The following is a 23864-nucleotide window of genomic DNA, read 5'->3' on the forward strand; positions in this document are numbered from 1 at the left end:
CTTGATTTTATATTAAATTGTGTCCAGAAGAATAATCAATGATGGAAAAGAGATACCCTCTCTCGGTTGAGAAACCTTGAATTTTTTAGCCCTCTCATTCACTACCACAAACTATAGTAAAATGATGCCCTAATCAACAGTTGGGGAGCCAATTAGGTAATGTATGTCATTTAAGAAACAAGTAGCACATGTGCCAACTGTAAAATTGTCTACAATTTGTAATGGTATGGAATAACTTGTTTTCTAGCGATCAGCTTGATTAGAAACACATACTTCTCTCAATGATGCTGTGGCCAAGCCTAAGCCTGAGGGACAGTTAAGATGTAGGTTAAATAAAGATATATTAACAGCTCATTTGCCATGACTGAGGTGCACACAATCAAATTCTGTGCACATTTACGTAGGAGTAAATCCCATTTCATTTAACGTTGTTGATTCCCAACTAAGAAAAATGCTCACATGTATTGCTGGCTGGTTCACATTGTAGGGAGAGTGCCTGAAGGCTCTCTTCATCCATTTCCAGATCCAAATTGGAGAGATACTGCTTGACCTTCCGAGCCATCTGAGCATCTTCATATAACTTTTTGGCATTCAGGAAGGAGCTGCGTCGGACCCGCTTTTTATGTCCACCTGTTTGTGCAACATCAAGGACTGCTGCATTTGTACTGCCTTGACTGAGAGACCTGGGGTGAAGAAAGACAAGATGACATGTAACTTAGCTCATCGCTGCATCCTTCAATGAACTTGAAACATGCAAAGGTCTGCATGAATGTCAGTCTATGGTCAAAGCTTACATGCCTCATTCAAGTAAGTCATACAGCAACAATAGGAAAAGGATAAAAATAAAGAACAACAATCAGTTGCAATTGTGAATATGGATTCATTAAAGTCAGTCCCTGAGAATTACTCTGCTCCAAGTATGAAATTCCATGTCATTGGGAAAATGGTTAAACTCTCTTCCAGTAGCCTTGAGTATTACAAGGACAGAAATATTAAGGCAGGCTCATGCAGCAAGGTGTCTCAGACCAGTAAACATTGGTCAAGCCTCCTGAAACTCAAAATCCACTAATCTCAAAATCAGGCAGGAAATGTCCACTTTGTACTTTTCAGGTGCCTCTATTAAAACACTTAATACCACCACTTAATTCTATCTGCAATGTACCAAAAAGTCTGTTGAATTTTCATTCCCCACTTTCCCTCGCCTTAAATAGGACTTCACGTTAAATAAAAATGTTCAATTAGTTAATGAGGAAGCATGCAAATTTGGATGTGTTTATGTATGGGAGCTATTTTGCTTCTAATATGTTAACAGCAATAATGAAGGCTGGTTTGTAGAAAGAAAATTTAGTTAGTTGAGCTGTTAAAAATCAACAACATTGTAATAAAATTTGTGAATTTGGATGGTTCTATTAACTTGTGTGACATAAATTTACTGCTTATTTTTATCTGAACCACCATCATTTTGGTATACTGTTCTCATTGAGACTGGTTACGTGTGTACATAAGTTAGGGATAATGCAAGCTGAGAGGCTAATCTGCATAACAGCCAGCCATTGTGCACATTCATCATGACTCATGGAGAATGGGCACCTCAACTGTCCATAAAGATAAAATTGTGCATATACTCTCCAAAACATGCATATCTCAGCATCATTTTTTACATTCTTTGAACAATATGCACATTCTCCTGTCACTAGGCATACTCTACAAGAGTATGCCCTCTTTTCCACGCCGCTCAGCTGTTCTGCACAACCAACTGACCAATGGGACTCTGGCATCTCTTCTCCACAACCCAGCTGTTTCCCCACTGTTCAGCAATGTGGATACATGGGAGGTGAGTGCATGCAAATGGATGGACTGGGAGCTGAGGGGTGTATGTGTGAATTGATTCACACAGACATTCCCAGTGTCTTTATGCAGGATGGAAAGACAGGTAGAAGTAGGGTGTGTGTGTGTGTGTGTGTGTGTGTGTGTGTGTGTGTGTGTGTGTGTGATGAGAGAACCACCCACACTTTATTCCTCACACCTTACACTCTTATGCATCCAAACACATACATTGCTGTATGTATGTATGTATGTATGTATGTATGTATGTATGTATGTATGTAGTGCTTGTGTTGGAATAATGGTATCTCCTGTGAATTCTGTGTGAATATTGCCCAAAGAATGTGAAAAAACCTGTCATGATATGTACATTCCTTGAGGTCTGCTAGAGAATATGTATACTTACTGGATAATGTACAAAATGTTGTTGAGATACTCATTCCTCAAGACCACATAGAAAATTCTTTTGCATGGACAAATTATGTCCACTCAACTCACATTATCCCTAACATATATGAGGCTATTTTATGAATTCTAGATCAAACCAATGAATCTCACTGCTTTGCACTTCTTTAAAGTTTCACAGCTCTTGGGTTTATAACCGCAAGCAAAAGCAGCACTGGATTAAATCTGATGCAGGTACAGAAGAGTTAACAAAAGGAGGAAAATGTCAGAGCACCAGAAAATTAAGGGAAGCAGGTAGGAAACAATGCAGAATTTCAGAAAATGAAGTTTGTCTGTATGTGTTCTCTCCAACCACTTACCCCAAACTCCTCCACTTCTTCTTCCTGCAAGTGAGAGCCATGAGTATTGAAGCATGGATTTAAGGAAGAGACAGAGAGATTATAAGCTCAGAAAGAAAGGATCAGACTTCAGGACAAGCAGTACCAGAAAGCCCAGAACAGCCTTCTCTCAGTCAGTCAGCATAATACATTAAATAGGTAGAGTGCCCATAAGATTAAAGCTCATTTCACACTAAACTGAATTCACCTTGGATTACTTACACCTTTAGCGTAAAATAGTGTTCTAAAATTTTGAATTTTGTTTCTATCCTCTTTCTGCTTTTCAGCTTTCACATAATATAATTTCCTTTAAAATATTTATTCATTCAATATGCATTTCCTATATATTGAACCAAAGGGAATATTTTAACTATCCCAACTGATTCAACACAAATTCTGCTTATATCTATTTTGTCCAAGTAAGAATAAGACTAGTGATTAAATATCTATTATTTCTCTTGTTCTCCATGACCTTTAAACAATGAACGTAACATAAATTATGCAATGACAGGCAAGAACCATTTCCATCTGTACTGCCTCTTCCTGATGGGGGCATTTGATTGGTTGCAACACTTACCCACCCCTGTGAATCAGTTAATTTGCACAACATTATAATTACAGAACAGATAAGAGGGGAAATGTATTACTTGAATATTTCTTAAAACTCAAAACTTGCAAAACAATGGCTTCAGTCTAGCAAGTATATGCGTCATAATTATTATAATAGTTGAAGTTATAATATGAGATTTCTGAAGCAGTCTTCAACATTGAACTTCTGAACTGCTTTTCTTGTTAATTGTTTTTTGGGGAAAGGGCTGTAGCTCAGTGGTAGATCACCTGCATTCAATCCTTGGCATTGACAGGCAGGGTTGGGAAGAGAGCCCTGCCTAAAATACTGGACAGCCACTGCTAGTCAGTGTAGGCAATTCTAAGTTAGATAGACCAATGGTCTGACTCAGTATAAGGCAGCCTCCTATGTGTTCATATGAGTTTAAAAGGAAACATGGTGATCTTATTTAGAACTCATTATTGGCATAAAAACCCAAATAACTTGTAGTGCAAGAACAAAATACATATCTAAGATCAAAACAAATCTCATGTGTGTTTGTGTTTGAATTCATTTGTGTTAGCAGTATATCTGTAATAGTAGAATATCCTTCATGAATGCACATATGTAGAATCAAACAAAACCATTGTAAGAAAAAGTGTTGCATAGAATGGTGAGGAAGAATCAAATTCTGGGTAAAAAGCAAGCAGGGTCTACTTGCTATGATTGGGCAATGTTCATTTGTCATGAACTTTAGGAAGCTTGGCGTAAATATCAAGAGGACACCACAGATGAAAAATGTTACTCATTTTGCTGAAAAGACAACTGCTTACTTTCAGGCTGATATATAAAGAGAATATAAAGAGAATATATGATTGCTGTCAAATAACTTGCAGCTAATTAGCTGGAGAAATAAAGATAGCTGATTGCTTTTCCAATTCTGTGTCTTACCCTTGTTCTCTGAATTAAACAAATCACTAGCCAAGTTTAAAGTATGTATCTGTAACACAAGACAATCTTAGCTCAGTGGTTTTTATTTCACACTTCAAGTGTGTTACTCTTTGGTCAAAAGAACTCACCTAGTCCTGAACATTAAAGCAGGATCCATGTTAACAGAAGCCATTCGACCCACATGGCGAATCTCTTTTGCGATCATTCGTAATTTCTCAAAATTGACCAAACCTTCCACTTTGGAATCATTTCCTACATTGCCAAAAGAATGATAGGAAATAACTATAGCACTCTGCCATTGGTCAGTGAAAGTAAAAACACACATGTCACCATCACCAAAGAGTCAACACAGAAAAAATACTTGCAACCTTTACCTTCATGGAGGAACGTAAGGTCCTTTTTTATTACAGGGAACAATGGAATAATAGGAGGCTGTAGATTTTGGCTATTCAGGACATTGCGATATTTTGCCATGTTCCTAGATGGATCAAATAAATCCTGAAGATCTTGAAACAATTTTTCATATTTGCTTGGAAGTTTTTCCCAAGTAGTTCGTAATCTTGCAACTGGAGCTAAGTTTAGGCCACTAAAGAATGAATTTTAAAAGTTGAGGGTTATAATCTCTGTTCAAAATTACACCTGCATTTGCAGCATTCTAAACATATGTTCCTGTACACAATCTTCTGAAGTAAAACTAAAAGCATATCATATCATATCATATCATATTTAGCAACTGACAAATGTAGACACTGGTAAACGAAAACAGTGCTTTCGGAGATGATGCACCATAAAAGTGTAGGTCTTTTCTGAACTGCAATGTTCAAGCAATATTTGTGAGTTGAAGAATCATCAAAAGATTATGGTAGCAGTGGTATGGCTCTCCTGTCTTACCAAAAGTGTTTTTAGATCTATTACAACATTGCTTTCCAAACACTGTTGGAGCAACAGACACTTCTATAAACAAGGACCATTTTTAGTACAAAGATGTGGCTATGATGATCAGTGTGTGTTTGCTACTGCCAGATGGAAGTATTGTAATGAGTAATACAGTAAAGTCTATTCAGAAACTGCAGCTGTAAAATGCTGTGAGTCATTCCCTTAGTATACTAGCAAAAGAAGCATGTTATTACCAGAGGTTTAGAAGAGACATAACCAGCTCATTTGGATGCACTGGTGATATTGATTATAAAAGCCCTCTGTTGTCCGAGACATAGATATCTGACATTCAGCCTTGCTTTCCATAGTCAGTTGAAATGGTCAACAAAAATGCCTGAATTCAGTGATCCTAACGTTAAATGTTTTAGAGCTGCAAACAAATTTTTACAGAGGCCACCAACTGTCAAATCTACTTTTCTCTCTCAGATGCCCTAATCTTACTGCCCTTCACAACAAGTATTAGTTTCCCTTTTCATTAATTAATTTTATCTGGAGCACTGGTGCCTGAGATTGTTGACCACCTTTGGTCTCCAAATCAAGTTTCATCAAGTATATTAACAGAATAAGTTACAGTAATTTAACACAGAGGCATAAAATTTAACAAGGCATGAAAGTGACCAGTATCAAATCCAGGCAGACAATGTAACTTATTTTACTTAATTTGAGTTGGTAAAAGAATTCATGAGTTGGAACTCTATCAATAATGCCCCCAAATCACAGTATTCCATGCCCAATCTTTTCTAAACTGATGCTAAATATAACTTTCCGAAATCACTGTCGCCCATAGTGAAAAGCTAAAGGAGCATCAGCACTGTAACAAAAGTGGGCATCCTGAGTGTACTGATTAAAAATCCCTATTTTGCCTATGTTCACATATTAGACTACAGGAAGGTTTAGTAAAAATGGCATGAAGTTGTGGAGTGAGGAGTGCTTGAGAGAGGGATTCGGTCTGTGAGGGGGATTCTGTCAGGAGGCTTCGTTCTGACAGGTGGTAGAGCTGAGGAGAGCCGAGAACTCTCAGTATATACTCTAAGGTTCTGAATCGCAGAACACTGTTAAAATAGAAAATGCACAGTCTCCCACAGTGTTTACAGGAAAAAAGGGTCCTCAGAGGGAATACTCTGACATGAAAGGGCAGTAGTGATTCCCAGGCCAAGGAGGATTTGGGGGTCTGTAAGGAAACAGTCCAGTTAAAATCCTCAATTCCTGAAGTGTGCGTGGAAAAGTCTGAGCTATGAAAGATGTGTAAAAGAAAGTAACCTTAAGTCTGAACAGCATACAGCCTGTAACTTGAAACAGGATACGTTTTAATAAAAAGCAACAGCACTGTGCCGTGAATAACATCACTGTTTGATACATTTCTGTGGAAGAAAATGAACCAAAAACTCCTTGTTTCCATCTGTTGTAATAAAGTCTGTTTGCAACCTGTTTTCCCAAAAGACAAACCCACTGTCGCTCGTGATTCATTCTCTATTGGGGGAATTCACCTGAGGGAAGGGAAACTGAGGGCTGGCGCAGCGGTGCCAGGGAGGGAGAGTGCTGTTGTGTCGTCCCAGAAGTCCCTCTACATCGCCTGCTAGTTGCAAATGGTAATATGTCAAGACCAATGTGATCAATACTTGCTGAAAATACTAATAAATGCAACAAAGCAAAGGTTTTCTTATCAAGGAAGCCTTCAAATACAGTCTAGGCTCTAGGGATTGCAATTGCATTCAAACGCTGAAGAGCAGGCTCACATGAGGCCTAAAAAAACAACCAAATGTGCTTCATACAAAGTGGCAATCTGTTTCGAAACTACCCTTTCAAAAGGAAGGTAACTGGAAAATTCAGAAGTGTACTTTTCTGGGGGTAGGAAGGAGGAGAACCAAAGATTTAAGGCTGCCTTGTACCACCAAGAATCTAACAATTAGCTTCTGCTACATTAAGTTAAAAACCTGTGTAACCTATTACTGGGATTTTGCATGCCAACATGCATACCTTTTAAATAATACTAAATGAATTGGATTCATACAGGACTGTGTGCAGTCTCTCACACATAAAACATACTCCATGGTTGCATACTAAGTGGAAACAGAGATAGATAAATGACTTCTTTTGTCATTTTGCTTTTTCCAAGTCTGTTCCAAAGGATATTTTGATTTCTAGAGATGAGGAATACTTATAAAAATGACAAACACAACGAAGACTAATACATTTATAATGACACAAGTGTTCATGGAGTAGAGTCTACTTTCATCAGATATATCATTATGATGCTAGCAATGACAAGCTTGCAATGCTAATTTAACCAGCTTTTCATGGAAGAATCCTCTAGCCTTTCAACCAGTCTTGCTCTTTTTGGATTAGGATTCTGTCTAAAGTTGCTGCTGAGGACTGTTAAGTCAATGAAATATTACTATTGTAGTATTAAATTACTAATTCATAAAAAGTAAAATTGACACATAGTATTTTTCTTAACATTTAGTATCATCATTATGAAGCATCTATTTACACTTTATTTCTTATAAACTGTATGCAAAATCATTGGGGTGTGTGATCTAGTCTTGTTTACCTTATTATTGCAAACATGGAGTTGAAGTTCTTGCATTCCCTGCAGTGCAATGCTATCTTAATGAAGTGCTTAATTATCTTCATCCTTTTCAGCTGGTTGGTTTCTCGCAGAATCTCAGATGCCACCCAAAAGGTTTCTTGGTTTATTACCTCTTCAAACTTTTTCAAGTTAGTACAGCTAGACTTAGATTTCAGTTTAAACAAGTCATCTATGTATTCTGTAGGTTCAATGTTACGGAACAGTTCAAAGTTACGCATAGAGAGTTGGGTTGCCACCTCAACAGTACTGAGTTGCAATAAAGAAATTTGACTCTCTCTCAGCAATTCCTGAGCATCTTCATCTGAACACAAGGTTTCTGTCTCCATGTTGTTCTTCAGATAATACCTGGGAGAGGGGGGAAGAGGGAATAAAGTTTTCTAGAAATGTAAATACTAATAGTAATGGAAAGCAAAGATAGCTTGTTTAGAATTTAAAAATCAGTATATTTAAGAAGTACATTCAATTATATTCTGAAATGGCAGATGATATACAAGTCTCACCTTCCACTAAGCTGTATTCTGTCAGCAAGCTTGGAAAGTTGATCTGGAAGCCTCCTCTGCTTGATTACTCCCTCTGGAGTGACTGAAACTTCACATAAAGAATATGCATCTGGGGTGGTGGTTAGAGCAAACTCTCGGATTGCTTGAATAACCACTTCCTTTGCAGTTGTGTCCTTACTGATCATAATGTAGCGGCTTTGTTGGTCTGCCTTAAAAACCCTCAGAACCTGGTCTGGTAAATCTGTAGGGAGGGGGGAAATCCTATTACAGCATATAAACCATATAATAGAGTAAAATTATTTATTTTTCAGTCAGTGCCTGAATAGGGACAGATACACACTTAATTTTCGTTAGTTGCCATCTTGTTCCTGTGAAATTGTTCTAGTCACTACCCTTCTTTGGGATCATCATCCTTTTTTCTGCCTACCGGTATGATCAGAAGTCATTTCCAAGCAAAGCAAAATGGACCAACATGCTGGCTTTGAGCTGTAAACTTTTATAAATTGCTAACCACAAAGTATTTAATCAGTGCGTTCAGCTTTAATACTACTGACATGCTAATAAATTGCAGTTTATTCTTAAATGAATGAGCCTCAAACTTGCCCCTCCCTCCATTCCATTGGGGACATGAAAATAGTATACCATAGTATACTGAACCAAGCCAACTTCAAATAGGAGAGGGCATGAGTGATTAAGTAACCTTCATTTTAAGTCATTATGAGTTCATAAACCAAAGTATGCCTGCCTCAATAGTTGCCCTACAAGACACTCTAAATACTAATTAGTGTCTGTATGGCCCCAATTTTTTAGCTTGCTAGTGATGGACCTTTATTTCTTAGCACTTATCAAATATTATTGTTTCAAACTGAAAGGAAGGTGTCCAGGTCAACCAATAACTTTTAATGTTTCTTCAAAACTCTGTTTATTGAAGTAATTACGTAAGTAATCAAGAGAAAAGGTTGTGTCATCAGGTTTGTACCAATTATTCATCTATAAACACAAAAAACATTTCAGATTCCTTCCTCTTAAAATACTGTATACAGTACGTTGAGTGATTGACAATGGCAATCAAGAAAAATGACACAATTCAAACAAGAAACAACAAAAGGGGAGAGGTTAATATTGGAGGTATAATGGATGCCATAAGCAAGTTTATTTTTACTTATTGCTGTTAATCTCAAATAAAAAAGGTAGCACTAGAAATCATAAAAATGTAGTATGGTGTAAAGTATGGGTGCAGATTTAACCCTCGCCCCAAATAAAGTCCCTTATTCCCCTGCTCTTTTCACCTGCCCGGGGGGGGGGGGTGTCCATATTTTGCAAAGCCAAACACACACACAAAACCTACAGCTGCCTTTTGTTGAAATGAAGCTGGCACTTTGTTGTTTTTGCCTCCTACCTATTGTGTGAACAAGAACAGTAGGCTGTACGAAGAGAGCAATGTTCAGCCCTCTCACCCGCTCTTTACTTGCTGGTTTCTGCACTAATAAACAAACCTCATCACACAATCAACTCCCAATCAACTTCCCCAACAACAAGGGATAAAACCATATTGTACCCGTTCACTTCCTTGCCTGCTCTTGATTATCCTCCCCTACTTCATCTTCAATACCTCCCCCTTAGTTCTGTAGAAATGTTACCAAATCACTGGTTACCATTTCTACCAGTTCTCTCCCCTTTTCTTCCTAACTCCAGATGCATCACAACTACATCTCCACCCACTGTGAAATTTAAGTGCAGATTAGGATATATTTGAGGTCTGCTGGGGATTGCTTTCCTTCAAGTGGCTTCCCTGTAAGACTGAGATGGAATAGTTGGCATGTATGATTGCATTTGTAGGTGTGTGAACCTCTTTATATCTTAATATATTAAACCTTTGCTCAACTAATTTGTAAAGACCTCTCTACCTGAACTGCACATTTCCTCTTAACAAATTCAACTAAGGAAAATGTAACCTCTAGTAAACATCTTACATAAGGTTGCAACCTGAAGCTTACAGGAAGGCCGAAAAAAAAAAGGCAAGGCAGTAATCTACGGTATTCTCTGGTTTAAAATGCCAGTCTGGCAAAACACTGAAAAGGATATCAAAGCTTGGATTTGACTTTTTCAACTTACAGAACAATTGCATAGGAAAGTGTTATTGCAAGTTCATGATCTCTATTGCCATGAACATCCCCATACTAAAATGTTGATTTACAAATCCACTTAACACAGCAAGCATTTTTTTTTTGTTCCTCCCTAAGCACAACTCGGCTCCTCCAAGCTCTACGGAACAGCAATTCTGACAGTTTGAGTTCTTTCTGCTCTAGTACATTCGATTTCCTGAATGCCTCCCCCATCTCCAACACAGTCCAAAGTAACGAGAAAACTATTGAGACTACATTTTCTGAAGCTTCAAGTATGCATTGTGGCTTAAGATTATAGCCCAACTTTCTTTAAAGCCCTCAAGGGAGCATTATACGTTAATGTTAAATAAATAGAGTACAAGAAACCAATTCAAAAACAAACACCACTGAAGAAAAATGCCTAGCAGTGTATACTAGAAGTGATTTTAATGAGCATGTACCATTTTATTTGGTTGTAAACTGTCCCGGTATGTGTATTTTTATGACAGGTGGTATAAAAAGGGTTTTCAATAGATAAAATAATAGATAATAATACTAGTATCTAATCATCAACAAAGTAATATCAAACAATATTTCTCCTGTTTATAAATAAGCAATACTTTGTATACTGTTCACTTATACTGGATCTATCTGCTTCTGAGAATCTATATGTCCACGTATCTTCCAGGCCTTTCATTAAATGTGAAGCGCATTGACCGCATGTGTCTCCTTATCAGTCTCCTAAATCCAAGTTTGGAGAAAATTATTTTCCTGTCTTATTACCTACACCCCCAAGACATATTCATTCAGAAATTCTACCTTGAATTGTTCTACTTAGTTTTGGCTGCATCTCAACTATTTTCAGGTTCCAGGGACAACTACATCCATTTCCATTACCCCAGTCCTTTTATCATTGGTTTGCATGCTCCCACTATCTCACAGTGACAATGATAAACAACTGCTAACTAATAATAATGGTACAAATGTATTACAGAGTAGTTCAGTAGATCAGACTATTTATGTGTCCTAAAAAAGAAGACGTATTTTTATGTAAAGCAGACATGGAAATCCCAACTTGTGGAACATAGTTTTTGTACCCATTTACACCTATCAGAAGTAGCCCAAAGGACACCCATGAAAATTTAAGGCTCACCTGGGGTTGTGTTGAAATCTAAGATGCGGTGATGTGACTGCATTAAGTCAGGATTGCTTGAAGACAGTGTTCCACTGACTGGCAGAGCAGGAGGAATGTGCTTGGTCTGCCTCAGTCCCACAATGCTGTCATCCTGAGATTGGCCAATTCCAATATCACTACGGTGATGGGGAAAACAAAAGTATTTAGTGCTTTTATATTATCGTGACCTATATTGCTTATTTCCCCCTGTATTTCTCACTTCCACATAAACCATTCATCTTACAGATTTTTGAAGTATAAGCATTGCTTTGGCAAACTTACTCAACCGGAAGTTTTAACCAAAGCCATATTCACTAGCAAGGTGCCAGCAAGATTGGAACTGTTACACCTAAATGTTAAATATATATAAAGCTCAGGATTTTGTTTTTAATGTATCCAGAATACATGAAAGTGTGTGATATAATTTCCAGGAACCTTTTTTTGGAAGCGAAATGTTGGTGTATTAATTTCATTCTACATGAACCATTTCTACACAGAGATTCAACTGGCTATTGGATAATGGTATTATTTATTAAATTTATATCCTGCTCTTCCTCCCAATAGAGCCTAGGGCAACAAACAACAAGAGATAAAACAATAAAACATCTTAGAAAAATTTCTAATACTGATGCAGATTTCAAGGCAATAACTAATACATCAAGTTTAAAACTGTACATCACACTCACTTGTATGGTTTCTGAGGCAGGATACTGATGCGGGTTTTGTCTAGTATCTTCTTGAGCTTGTTTCGCCCACCAACAGTGTTGGCTTTGCTCTTCTTGGTTACTTTTTCCAATCCTATCACCTGCTCCACGTCAACTCCAAGATCTGGTATGGAATAACGGCTTGCTTTTTTAATATCACCAATTTTAGGAAGATGAGGAGCGCCGTTTCTTTTCTCCTCTGACAATCTTGTTAGAAGTTCCTTAAAAACTGCACAAAAGACGGGAAACACATACAAAAATAAACTCAAAAGAAATACATCATACCCTTCTTGCACAGGCTATAAAAAGCAAAGTGGCATTTCACATTTGAATAGAATCCATGCTTGGACTTAACGATACTTCTAAATATCTATTCCTGGGCATAGAATTAAGCCTCAAAATAAGTTGTTCACCTTATCCCTGATAAAGAGAGTTTAAAAATCCATACACAGCTAAAGAGCAAGGGCACATTTATGTCTGAAACAAGAAAAAGGCTATGGCATATTTCCTTCCAGAAGGTCAACTGAAATCCTACAGCGGCAAATCTAGGAAAGCCATAACATAATAGTTAATGCAAGTTGTCTCAACATATTCAGAGGAATGCTGCGAGGTACAAAGGCCTCTAAGAATAATTTTCCAAAAACAGTTTTAGCAACTTTACACTGCTTCCAAAATCATTTCACACTAAGGGTCTTGGCTGTAGTTACTTTAGAAACATTATGCAGACCTACATATTATGTTATGTATGAAGTTAAATTTCATTACTGCAATAGTCTTTTCTCACCTTAATCTTTCCTAAACTTCAAAAGGAAACATTTGTAATTGAAGGTTACAATTCCCACTTAAGAGGAAGTAAACCCCACTGAGCTAAGTTGGACAGCAAATAGTTTCTAGTTATGATATTTTTATCAGTTTTTTGCATTGTTATAAAATATTATAACATTTGCACATTTTGTTCTTATAAAGCAGTAACTATGAAGACTGAAACATTTATTGTAAGTGTGGATGTCTTGTTTTCTACCCTCAATGAATCTTTTTCCACATCGACTTTGCCTGTGGAAATTCTGTTCTGCACAATTTAAAGATGTGTTCTGGAATGCACCATAAAACATGGTCAATACTCATCTATGGCAGCGCATTGCAGAAAAAGATGGCAAGTAGTGGACAAGCTGTCTTCGTGCTTTTAAGGACATCCTGGTGAGGGTACTCCTGGTCTCATCGCAACACAATTCTAAAACTATTGCATTATAATAAAAGTTACACTTAAACCTATGGCTTTAAACTTACCAAATAAGTTAGTTTTCACAGTGATAGACAAATGTGTGTTATTTCGAAGAATTTCCATGGCTTTAGATAGCTGAATGTTTTCAAAGTTTTGGCCATTTACCTCCAATATCTAGAAAGAGGAACAAAAGGATTGAATCCTTGCAATTCATAACAATGAGGAGTCTCCACTACAACTATTGGCATTCCAAGAACAACCTGATGAAATTTAATTTACATACCTGATCACCACGTTTCAAGCCTGCTTCAGTGGCTTTGCTACCTGAATCGACACTGTCAACAAATATTCCAAATCCCTTTTCAGATCCTCCCAATAAGAAGAAAGGCAAAGGGGCTTCCCGAGATGGCTTTGTTAACGTTATCATTCTTCGTTTCGCTTTAGCAGCACATGCAATATTTAACAGCCTCAGATGTCCACCCATTTTCTGTAGGGAGATAATCCAGAGCCATTTGTTAGATGTAAAGTCACCTCAGTGTAGCACAACAAGTCTCTTATTTTGCCAATAATCCATACCTCTCTTTCTAAATTGTTCTCAAATTCTTCCAAAAAACGAGTCATTGCAGAATCTCCCTCAAAATCATTGAAGTGATTGTTCACCCACAACAATACTACCCGTGTAACCTGAAAGAAACAATATAAATTATTTATATAAATGCAGTTTAAAAACCCAATGAAAACTATTTTATTTTAGACATTTCCCCAACACGGTATACTTCAATATCTGATCTAGTGACATTTTTTTAAAAAAAAACTAGAAGTCAACCAGGTTAAAAAAAAAAGAGAGAAAGCAGGAAACTGGGTTTTAAACATAAAGCTTCACATTTGTACAAAATCCTTCATGTACTTCTTTTCAGAGAAGAGAAACCTGGTATCCTACATTTTTACTACAGGACTTCTATGCAAATAAGAAACACCACCATATCTCTTCACAAAACTAGTGTTGAAATGGTAGCAATTTCAAAAGAATTGCTTCTGAAGCAATAGGCTCCAAACCAGGCATCCCCAAACTTTGGCCCTCCAGATGTTTTGGACTACAGTTCCCATCTTTCCTGACCACTGGTCCTGATCATGGGAGTTGTAGGCCAAAACATCTGGAGGGCCGCAGTTTGGGGATGCCTGCTCCAAACAGTGAACTGTCTTATAAAAATAAAGGATTAAAAAATAAATTTGGGTTTTTTCCTTTTTAAAAAAGGCCTAAAGGCCATTTCCAATTTTGCATGTTTCTGTAATATGTTTTTTAGCTATGCTACTACAGTATAGTTCAAAAGGGAAACAGAAGGCTCCTGCTGTGTCAGCAAACTGAGTCACTACCAATAGCCACTATTCATTAAATAGATTTTAATAACATGGAATCAATACAACTACCACTTCTATGCACTAACAGAATACCAAATTCAATGCAGTCTTTCGTTACAATGAATTTAAAGAATCCATAAATAGACCTTGATAGAAACTGAAATTCCGACAATGTGCCGTTGAGAACCCTTTACCCTCCAAGTTTCTAAAATCCCTGTTCTGCTACAATGCCACAAATTTGAAAGTAACTGCTTAAATTCTCAGACCTAACATAAACTGAGGCACCCAAACATAGAATCCTAGAAATGTAGAGTTGGAAGGGACTACAAGGGTCATCTAGTCCAACCACCAGCAATGCAGGAATATTTTGCCTAACATGGAAAGAAAGAAGCAAGGGACTTTGCAGATCACAGAGGTCTCCTCCCCTGGATAACCCTGTTGGATCTGTCAATAGATATTTATCTTCATAGCCATTAAAGGCTAGAAACAATCTTTCGGGATGCTGAATTCTATGCACCATAAATTTAGTGCACAGCTGAGGAACTGGACCTAGCTAGTCTATTGGATCCTCCCTTTGCCCCACCCCATTAGCCAATGTTGACAGATGGGTGGGGCTGTCCACCTGTAAATCATCTGGTGTCATTATGATGTTGGGTGACAACCTGAAAGGAGCTCACAAAGCTCTTTTGAAAGCTAGTTTTCAGCACCAATCAGTTTACAAGCTACCCCCTTGAAATTCCATTTGCTAGTGGTCTGAATATAAGCCGCTTGCAAACATATTTCAAAGGGTGGCTGTCAGCACCCAACAGCTGATGAGAGCTGAGAGCCCTACCAGCTGCACTAGGGAGTTCCTGATGAAGAACCCAAAAACTGATTTTAAAACTGATTTTCAGGTCCAGATGAAGATGGGTACATTTAACGTTGTGGTCTAAACCACTGAGCCTAGGGCTTGCCGATTGGAAGGTTGGCGGTTTGAATCCCCGTGATAGGGTGAGATCTTGTTGCTTGGTCCCAGCTCCTGCCAACCTAGCAGTTCGAAAGCATGTCAAAGTGCAAGTAGATAAATAGGTACTACTCTGGCGGGAAGATAAACGGCGTTTCCGTGCACTGCTCTGGTTTGCCAGAAGTGGCTTAGTCATGCTGGCCACATGACCCGGAAAAACTCTGTGGACAAACATCAGCTCCCTCGGCCAGTAAAGCGAGATGAGCTCCGCAACCCCAGAGTCGTTCGCGACTGGACTTAACTGTCAGGGATCCTTTACCTTTTTTTTTACTACATGCACTGCTACAAGTAGTGAAATAGACATAGGTGGCGATCAGATTATATACATTCTTTTTCTCCTCCAAAGAAATGTTATCTCCAGTGAGGGAAAAATGCTGCCTGCTTTGTTGTCCAATTAAACTAACCAATACCACTTTACAATTTGTTTAATTAGTGTATATTAAAATACAGTCATATTTTAGAATGTCATTATTAATGCAACCTTATCCCTGAGGCTAGGATCATTGAACCACTCCAATAACTTCTTCCCCACTTCCATCGGGCTGGAAAGAAATGTCCTGTAGGTCAACAGGAAATCCTCGATAAATGTTGGATCAACCACTGAATGTTCTTCCACCAAATGCATTGTCAACCTTTCCGGCGTTCCCTATAAAATGTAAATGTTCAAATATCAATACACATGAATGCATCTCAGCTTGAGCCCTTTTTTGTCTCACTGAAGTTAAGATACATTTACTGGACCAGATTTACACAAAGCACCAAACACAGCAATTAAGAATAGTTCTTTTGTGGGTTTTCTCATTTAAAAATCTGAAAAAGATAGCATCTGTATAACATTAGGATATAAATCAAAAAGATTGTGGTTTGAAAGAAATAGATAAGCTGCCATTAGGTATATTATAGTATAGAAAATCTACCTTGATAACAATGTGACCCTTTCTTGTTCCAGTGCGATCCAATTCCCTATGTTCTTTAACCATAACAATCTCTCCTTCCTCTTCTACCTTCTGCATGTTTTTCTCCACTTGGTTGAGGATGCGGCAATAATCTTGCTGGGCTATGCACACAAACTAGGGAAAATAGATTGCAAGAGACATGTTCAAAGGTAATGGTTTCTAAAATATTAAGAGTCCTTTGTCCAACCTGCCCTGCTGTCTAGAATCTTAGTCCCAAGTGTAAGGGATGCTATAGATTTGCCATCCTCAAATGTAGCAGAAACCATGAAGTCAGACCTTTAACTTCATGAGACTGATTAATAACCCCCATTAAATCTCATTATTATTAACTTCTTTTTACTTTTATGGCACATACATATTTTTCTAAATTAGTTTTCCAGCTAAATGCAGGATAAATGCAGAAGTTGAACTTCTACAGGTTCCACTATTTCTCTGATTTTGGAACTGTTCACTATCACAAGGGCTACTGTTATCACTGCAGCTATAGTGCTTTATGCAATGAATATCCAAATGTGCCTTATGATCATTTCTGCTCACTTAGTAGTTGAATAAGCCAGGATGATATATTCTGTTATAATTCTTGCCTTAGGAAAGTGCATGATTAATTGATAAAAATGAATTATGCCTATCAAAGAAATCTGATATCTCTATCCTTCTCCTATTTCCCTAAATAAAAGCTAAAGCTGACTTGACATTTATTTTAAGGAAATTCCCAATTTCCATCTTAAGGGCATATAAAAAGTAAATGATGAAAGGAAAATGCTTTTTAACAGTTGCTTCTACAATTAAACAAAAAGCAGCTATTTCCTTTTTTAATCAGAATATTATTGCCATGGACAATAAAGTAAAATAAAATATGTGATTCCTTCCACCTGACAGTCATGTCCTCACCTTCCACAACATGCAAGTTTTTAACTGAACACATCACACTTGTGCAATGTCCAGTTTTACCACCCAGGGTTCTTGATGAACTATTTTGGTTGTAGAAATGAATGTATTCCCTTTTATACTGGAATGTTTAAAATCACAGCTTTTGATATTCTTGGATACAGCTGCAGCTGAGATTCTTCCTCTGTCTAACTACCAACTGCAACTGCTGAGGCCGTCAGAGGGAGAAGCAGCAGCAGTAAGGCACTCCTCTCTCTATCATGCCTAGATGCAGTTCCAGCTGAGCCTCTGTTATGAATATGAATCTAAATTATCCTGTATTTCATACAAACTAATTACATTTTGTAAGCCACATTGGGCGGGCTCTACCTTGAAATACAGCATTTAAGAACAAAGAAAGAAATGAATAAATATTCATATATTTCAAATTAATATTCTTTCATTTAAAATTCATAAGAATGTGATCTTTACTAACAAGTGTTGTAAATAGGTTCATTAACCACAAACACTGGATATTCATTTTGGTTTTTTGACAGATCAATGAGGCCGCGTTTGAGACACTGATAAGTTATATTACAGCCACAAGTTTACATCACTTAATGTTCTCATATTTATGGCACATAATGTAATGGCTTTGTTCAGCTGCAACACAGTTTAGTGCTATGTGAGTGAGCCTCAGGCTGGCCTGCTCACCTCTCCATATTCCTCCTTTGGCATAGCGATGGGTAGGAGTGCAGAAGCAGTCACTTTCATTTTTAACTAACTGCAGGTTTTAGCCAACTGATCAACCCCAGTTGGTCGTTGTCCAAACCTGGATAAACCTTGGCTGTTCTTTTTTATGGTTTAGTAAACAACTTCATACTGTGGTGTTTTTTATTATTATTATTATCATTATTATTGCTACCCTTGTTATATTAATTGCCTTCTAAATTTACTGTTTCAAGGCAATTTACACGTAAAACAATTCTTAAAAAAATTAAAACACAAACACATTTAAAACAGGATGAAAACCCTAACAAGTAGTCAGTTGTTAAGACCCATTTATCCAGACGGGAAAGCCTGTTGACATTTCCCAAACCCATAGATTAGGCATAGATCTCTGGATCTATGGCATGCGAGTGGCAGGGACTCCTTTCTGAGGCTCCCTCTGCCTTCGCTGGTGTGGGTGAGCTACCTCTTTCTGGGGGGAGGAAAAGATAGACCACTCAACCCCCCCCCCCACTCCGCAAAGATGGAGGGAGCCCTGGGATGGAGCCTGACAAGCTCCTTTCCGAGGCTCCCTCCACCTTAGCTGGTGTGGGGAAGGTGGGCAAGCTACCTCTTTCTTCTGGAAGAAAGAGATAGCCCATTCACCCTCCACTCCCAGAAGATGGACTAGGTGGTAGTAGCCAACAGCACTGAACGTGTCAGGTTCCATGCATTTGACTGCCTTCACCCGAGCGGGCAAGCTGCCTCTATCCTCATGGGGTGGTTGTATTCCCTCGGAAGAAAGACGCAGCCCACTCTCCCAGGCAAAGGCAGCCAGGCAGTAGCCAAGTGTATGCTTCGCCCCAGCACCACCATCAGGCAGCCTCTGTACCACTTCACCAAGGTGTGCGGTGCAAGCCACCCTATCCAGCCTTGCAGAACAGGGCTGCCTTATGCTGCTGGTGAGCACTGGGCCTGGTATCAGAATCAGGGAGCCTCTATACCACCAGGCTGTCTTCACTGGGTGGCTGGGCTCCATCTTTCCTCCTGGGGTCTATCACTCACAAAGCTGTTTTTCCTCAGCCACACCCAACTGTCCCATAGCTTACACCATATGACAGCAGGTGCGAAGAACGTCAAGCTGAGGCTGTAAAGACACACTGTAGTAGTGTACTCCTGGTGCGGGACTTATATTTGTTGTCTTTTGCATTTTGTGTCAAATGCAAGCTCTGCTTTGTTCCACTTAGGAGCTATTCATGTAAATTTAGTGCTGCTTGTGCCTTGTTGGCAATTGCCTCCACTTAGAGCAGGGGTCAGCAACCTTTTTCACCGTCCCTCAGACCATGTGATGGGCTGGACTACATTTGGGGGGGGGGGAATGAACAAATTCCTATGCCCTACAAATAACCCAGAGATGCATTTTAAATAAAAGCACACATTCTACTCATGTAAAAACACGCTGATTCCTGGAACGTCCGCGGGCTGGATTGAGAAGGCGATTGGGCTGCATCCGGCCCACGGGCCTTAGGTTGCCTACCCCTGACTTAGAGCTCCCAACTGGAACTTCTGAATGAAGCCATCTCTTCCAAGAGTGGCACTTGCATTTTGCACTGAATTTAAATCCACCACCAAATGCAATAATCACTAATGGCAGGAATCTTTGCAGCTTGAATTCAAGCTGAGACTGCAAAGGGAAAAAAATGTTCCTTTGCAAGCATAGCTTGAATTCATGCTGAGACCACAAAGGAGGAAGTGGATGCTCTTAAGAGTGGATCCTGATTCCTTTGCCATGTGATGTCATGTGAGTGGCAGGCAGGGCAGTCTCGAGCAGGTCGGGCGCCCTGGCGCTGAGTGGCGGAGATCGCTCCAGCACCCCCGCCCTCGCAGAGCGCAGCATGGTTTCCGCGTGGCTTCGCCGTGCAGCGCCCTGCCTACTGGCCTGGCGCCCTGGCGCCCTGCGCCACCGGGGCTTTACCTAGAGCCGGCCCTGGTGGCAGGTGGGTGATCCTGACCACCTCTCAAAAGTGGCCTGTGGAGGGTAGGGGAATTCTGGATCCAACCCACTGGCCAGCTTTGTGATAGAGTAACATATCCTGATGTCTTCCAGACAGCTGTGCTGGAGAAGAGAGGAAAGCACACCAATAATAATTCAGCATTACATCTGAGCCTGTCATATATTTGCATTCTATTCTAACAGGTAATTCAGATTTTATTTTCTACCTGGCAATCATCTACTTTGGTTCTCATTACTCCTTTCATGTATTCTTTGTCCATGGTAGGGGAAACACCAAAACTGTTTCCCATGCATAATATTTCTGATCTTCCTTCGGGATGGGTTACTTCCACCGAACCATTCAAAATAACAGACCAGGAGTCCAGCTAAAAATGAAACATAGAGTATGAGACATACAAACCATTTCACCTTTTTAGATATCATTGTGTGAATTTGTTTTTCAATAAATACTTGCAAAAAGGAAATGAAAAAAGGGGGAAAGTGATCATACACTGTATACACATATACGTAATAAAAAGCCACTTCAAGATCCTGCAGTTTTGCCAACATAAACTTTAAACATGTACAGAGGTTAAAGGAGATGCAGACATATCTACTGATTATGCTGCCTTATTTATCAGCTACTTTTAAGGCAAAGAAGATTAAACGTTGTCTTTGCTTCTGCTATAATCAGTATGGAACAGAACAGCTAACCTTTTCGGACCCATGGGTCACATTTGAGCTTGCCAAACCATCCGAGGGCTGCGTGACACATGGCTCCTGATCTCTCAAGCTCTCTCTTACACTTGCTTGCTCTGTTCTCTCTTCAGGATCTGCATGCAGACAGGTACACTTCGAGCACACTTTCCCCATGCCTACAACACTTGCTGATATCGCACACCCAATGCTGATATCGCACACCCAACGCTGATATCTCACACCCAACGCTGATATCGCACACCCAACGCTGATATCTCACACCCAACACTGATATCGCACACCCAACGCTGATATCGCACACCCAACGCTGATATCACACACCCAACGCTGATATCGCACACCCAATGCTGATATCGCACACCCAACGCTGATATCTCACACCCAACGCTGATATCTCACACCCAACGCTGATATCACACACCCAACGCTGATATCACACACCCAACGCTGATATCACACACCCAACGCTGATATCACACACCCAATGCTGATATCGCACACTCAACACTGATATCACACACCCAACACTGATATCGCACAACCAAACTAGACAGCACTCTATCGCTTCAACTCCTGACTCTCCTCAACTCCTCTGATCAAAAGATGCTCTAAGCCAAGCTGGCAGTTTTAGAACACGGAGGGTGGGGCAGTTGGCAGTTATAGATCACTGCAGTTGCTGCAACTAATTTGCATCTGATGTTATCTGTCAAACTGAAGCCTTGTGGTTGTAAGGAAGGGATTGCAAATACAGGAACATAGGAAGCTGCATACATTTAATACCATTTTTCACTGGCATAACATTCAGGTTACATTACACCCATTTGTGATCTACTACAAATGTGACAGTGAACTGAAGTCTAAGTCCAATACTCTGTTCAGCAAATGGTTATCTGTAAGCACCGGTGGGGGGGGGGTTGGTGTGTTTTTTTAAGAACATAAAAAAGACGTTTTATATCTCTCAAGAAGAATAACTGAATTATGCAACTACTTACCTCTTCTCCATCATTTAGAACTATGGTCCCCGCCCTTTCTACGACTGCAAACACCATCACAGCACAGAGTTCTCTCCTCACTGACATAGTCATATTAGCAAAAGCGGGTAACTGATGCATGAATTCCAGGAGTTGTTCTAAAGAATAATGAACTCACTGAGTTAAACATGTATAAGCAATGACACTACTTGATAATGAGATTTAAGGAATATGCCATGGGATTCTAAGTATTATTCCACAATGTATTTTGTACTGTATTTTCATTATATTCTACAGGTTTAACGTCATAAATCATACTACGTTTCAAGCATTTCACGACTTCCTTTTGTTTATTATATTAAAAATCTTATTTTGTTAAAGCGTCATTTAGTAAAATTTTGGAAAATAAAATACATGTTAAAGAAACTGCAAATGCCACTAACATCTTTCTCTGCTGGGTTTCCACGGTAGCTTACCAATATCATCATCTGTCCTGTCTATTGGGTCTTTCTCCAGGCAATCTCTAACAATATCCCTGCTCATAAGAGGATCAGAAGCCCTCTCAATATCCTCTTCATCATCATCATCCTCAGAATCCACTGCTGTCTCTGGTAACCCGCTCAGATCCATATCGCCAGCTTCACTCTCTGTGGCCTGAAATGATTATCGAGAAAACACCACTCAAAACATGTACATGAAGCAAATTTAATATTTAATCCATGGACAAGCCAAGGTCCATCTTTTCTCAGCACTTTCCCATTAACTGTGGGAAGTATATAACCGGAATTCACTGTATTTTGGGTAAAGTAGACACACCTGGAACATACTTATATCGAAAGCAAGATTGAAATACAGTATTTGTAGGTGCTGCTTAGTCCCATTTTCAAACCCATCTAAAGTATTACATGTTCACAATGAAACCTAGAACATTGACATCAATTAATCACTCACTTCAGTCATGAACTCAGCAGGTGAGCACCACCACAGGCAAAGCAGAGCTACCAAGAAGCAAAAGGGATGCTTCAGCATGCTTTGGGGAGCTCTATGTTTTGCAGAAGTACAGATAATTTTCAATAACAGAAACCCAAGAGCCTCTACCCCTACTCCATGCAAAGGAACAGCTCAATGAGGACTTGGCATGCTCACCGGCCACAAAATAATGTCTGATTGAGGCAGAAAAATTGGGGTGCTGCTGGAATGGAATAGGGTATCCTTCAAGAGGACATGGGTGAAACCATGAATAGAAAAACATGCTGCAGCATCTAGATGCAGATCACATTTGTATCGTAAAATTGCAAACAGCCAGTCTATCAGATATGGGAGTTAACTTCCAGACACTATACGTGTACCAGAGAGGAAGAACACTATCTCCCAAATGTAATCTGGTCTGACGATCATATGGAAATCAGAAAATCCCCCCAACACATGGCTTAAGGTCATTAACAGGTACCCAGAGGTGAATATATTTTATTGTTTCAGTTCTAAGATGAAACACTTAATAAATCCCAAACATATTTGCCTGCCATCTGAAATAAAGCTGCTTTTCCCACAGAAGTAGATTTAATGCCACAGCATCTGCTAAGCTTCAACTGTTATGATTTGAAGGAGATGAAGACTATTGAGAATGCTCTGTAAACCATTGCTTTCCAAACTGATGTTTACTAGACTTAGGGCTAAAATATTAAAGGTCAGATAGCAGTAGAAAAGGTCAAGTATGTCTTTTTTTAAAAAAAAATGTTAATTTGAGATATGAGATTATATGAGATACACATGCTAGACTTTCCACAGATATTCTATCCTTATAAAAATTTAAAAAGTTGTTTTCAATGGACAGCTGGATAAATGCTCTAGCATAAAAATCGTAGATTTGACATTCTAGCCAAGCTATTCCAAGTATTGAAAAGACTTTTCACACTGGAACAAATTTATCTGCCCCCCCCAATAAACTTTTT

The 23864-nt window shown here is 39.0% G+C and overlaps 1 protein-coding gene across 6 annotated transcripts in view; it reads right to left on the reverse strand.

Annotated features, from left to right (window-relative positions):
• RAPGEF2 (Rap guanine nucleotide exchange factor 2) overlaps positions 1 to 23864 on the reverse strand; it is a 170239-nt gene that overhangs the window by 13231 nt on the left and 133144 nt on the right. For 5 of the 6 annotated variants that reach the window (XM_035111548.3, XM_035111547.3, XM_060278676.2 and 2 more), the window contains 16 exons: positions 22389 to 22566; positions 21934 to 22070; positions 20449 to 20607; positions 16615 to 16767; positions 16179 to 16343; positions 13912 to 14019; positions 13619 to 13822; positions 13401 to 13509; positions 12096 to 12342; positions 11389 to 11546; positions 8131 to 8371; positions 7592 to 7975; positions 4479 to 4690; positions 4233 to 4356; positions 2589 to 2612; positions 460 to 683 (listed from right to left, as the gene is read on the reverse strand). In XM_035111548.3, coding sequence (XP_034967439.2) covers positions 460 to 683; positions 2589 to 2612; positions 4233 to 4356; positions 4479 to 4690; positions 7592 to 7975; positions 8131 to 8371; positions 11389 to 11546; positions 12096 to 12342; positions 13401 to 13509; positions 13619 to 13822; positions 13912 to 14019; positions 16179 to 16343; positions 16615 to 16767; positions 20449 to 20607; positions 21934 to 22070; positions 22389 to 22566 — 2827 coding nt within the window. The remainder of the gene's footprint in view (positions 1 to 459; positions 684 to 2588; positions 2613 to 4232; positions 4357 to 4478; positions 4691 to 7591; positions 7976 to 8130; positions 8372 to 11388; positions 11547 to 12095; positions 12343 to 13400; positions 13510 to 13618; positions 13823 to 13911; positions 14020 to 16178; positions 16344 to 16614; positions 16768 to 20448; positions 20608 to 21933; positions 22071 to 22388; positions 22567 to 23864) is intronic. The other variant, XM_035111549.3, reaches the window with a different exon arrangement.

This window comes from Zootoca vivipara, chromosome Z1, assembly GCF_965207765.1.
Source record: "Zootoca vivipara chromosome Z1, rZooViv2.hap1.1, whole genome shotgun sequence".
Classification (NCBI taxonomy): Eukaryota; Metazoa; Chordata; class Lepidosauria; order Squamata; family Lacertidae; genus Zootoca; species Zootoca vivipara.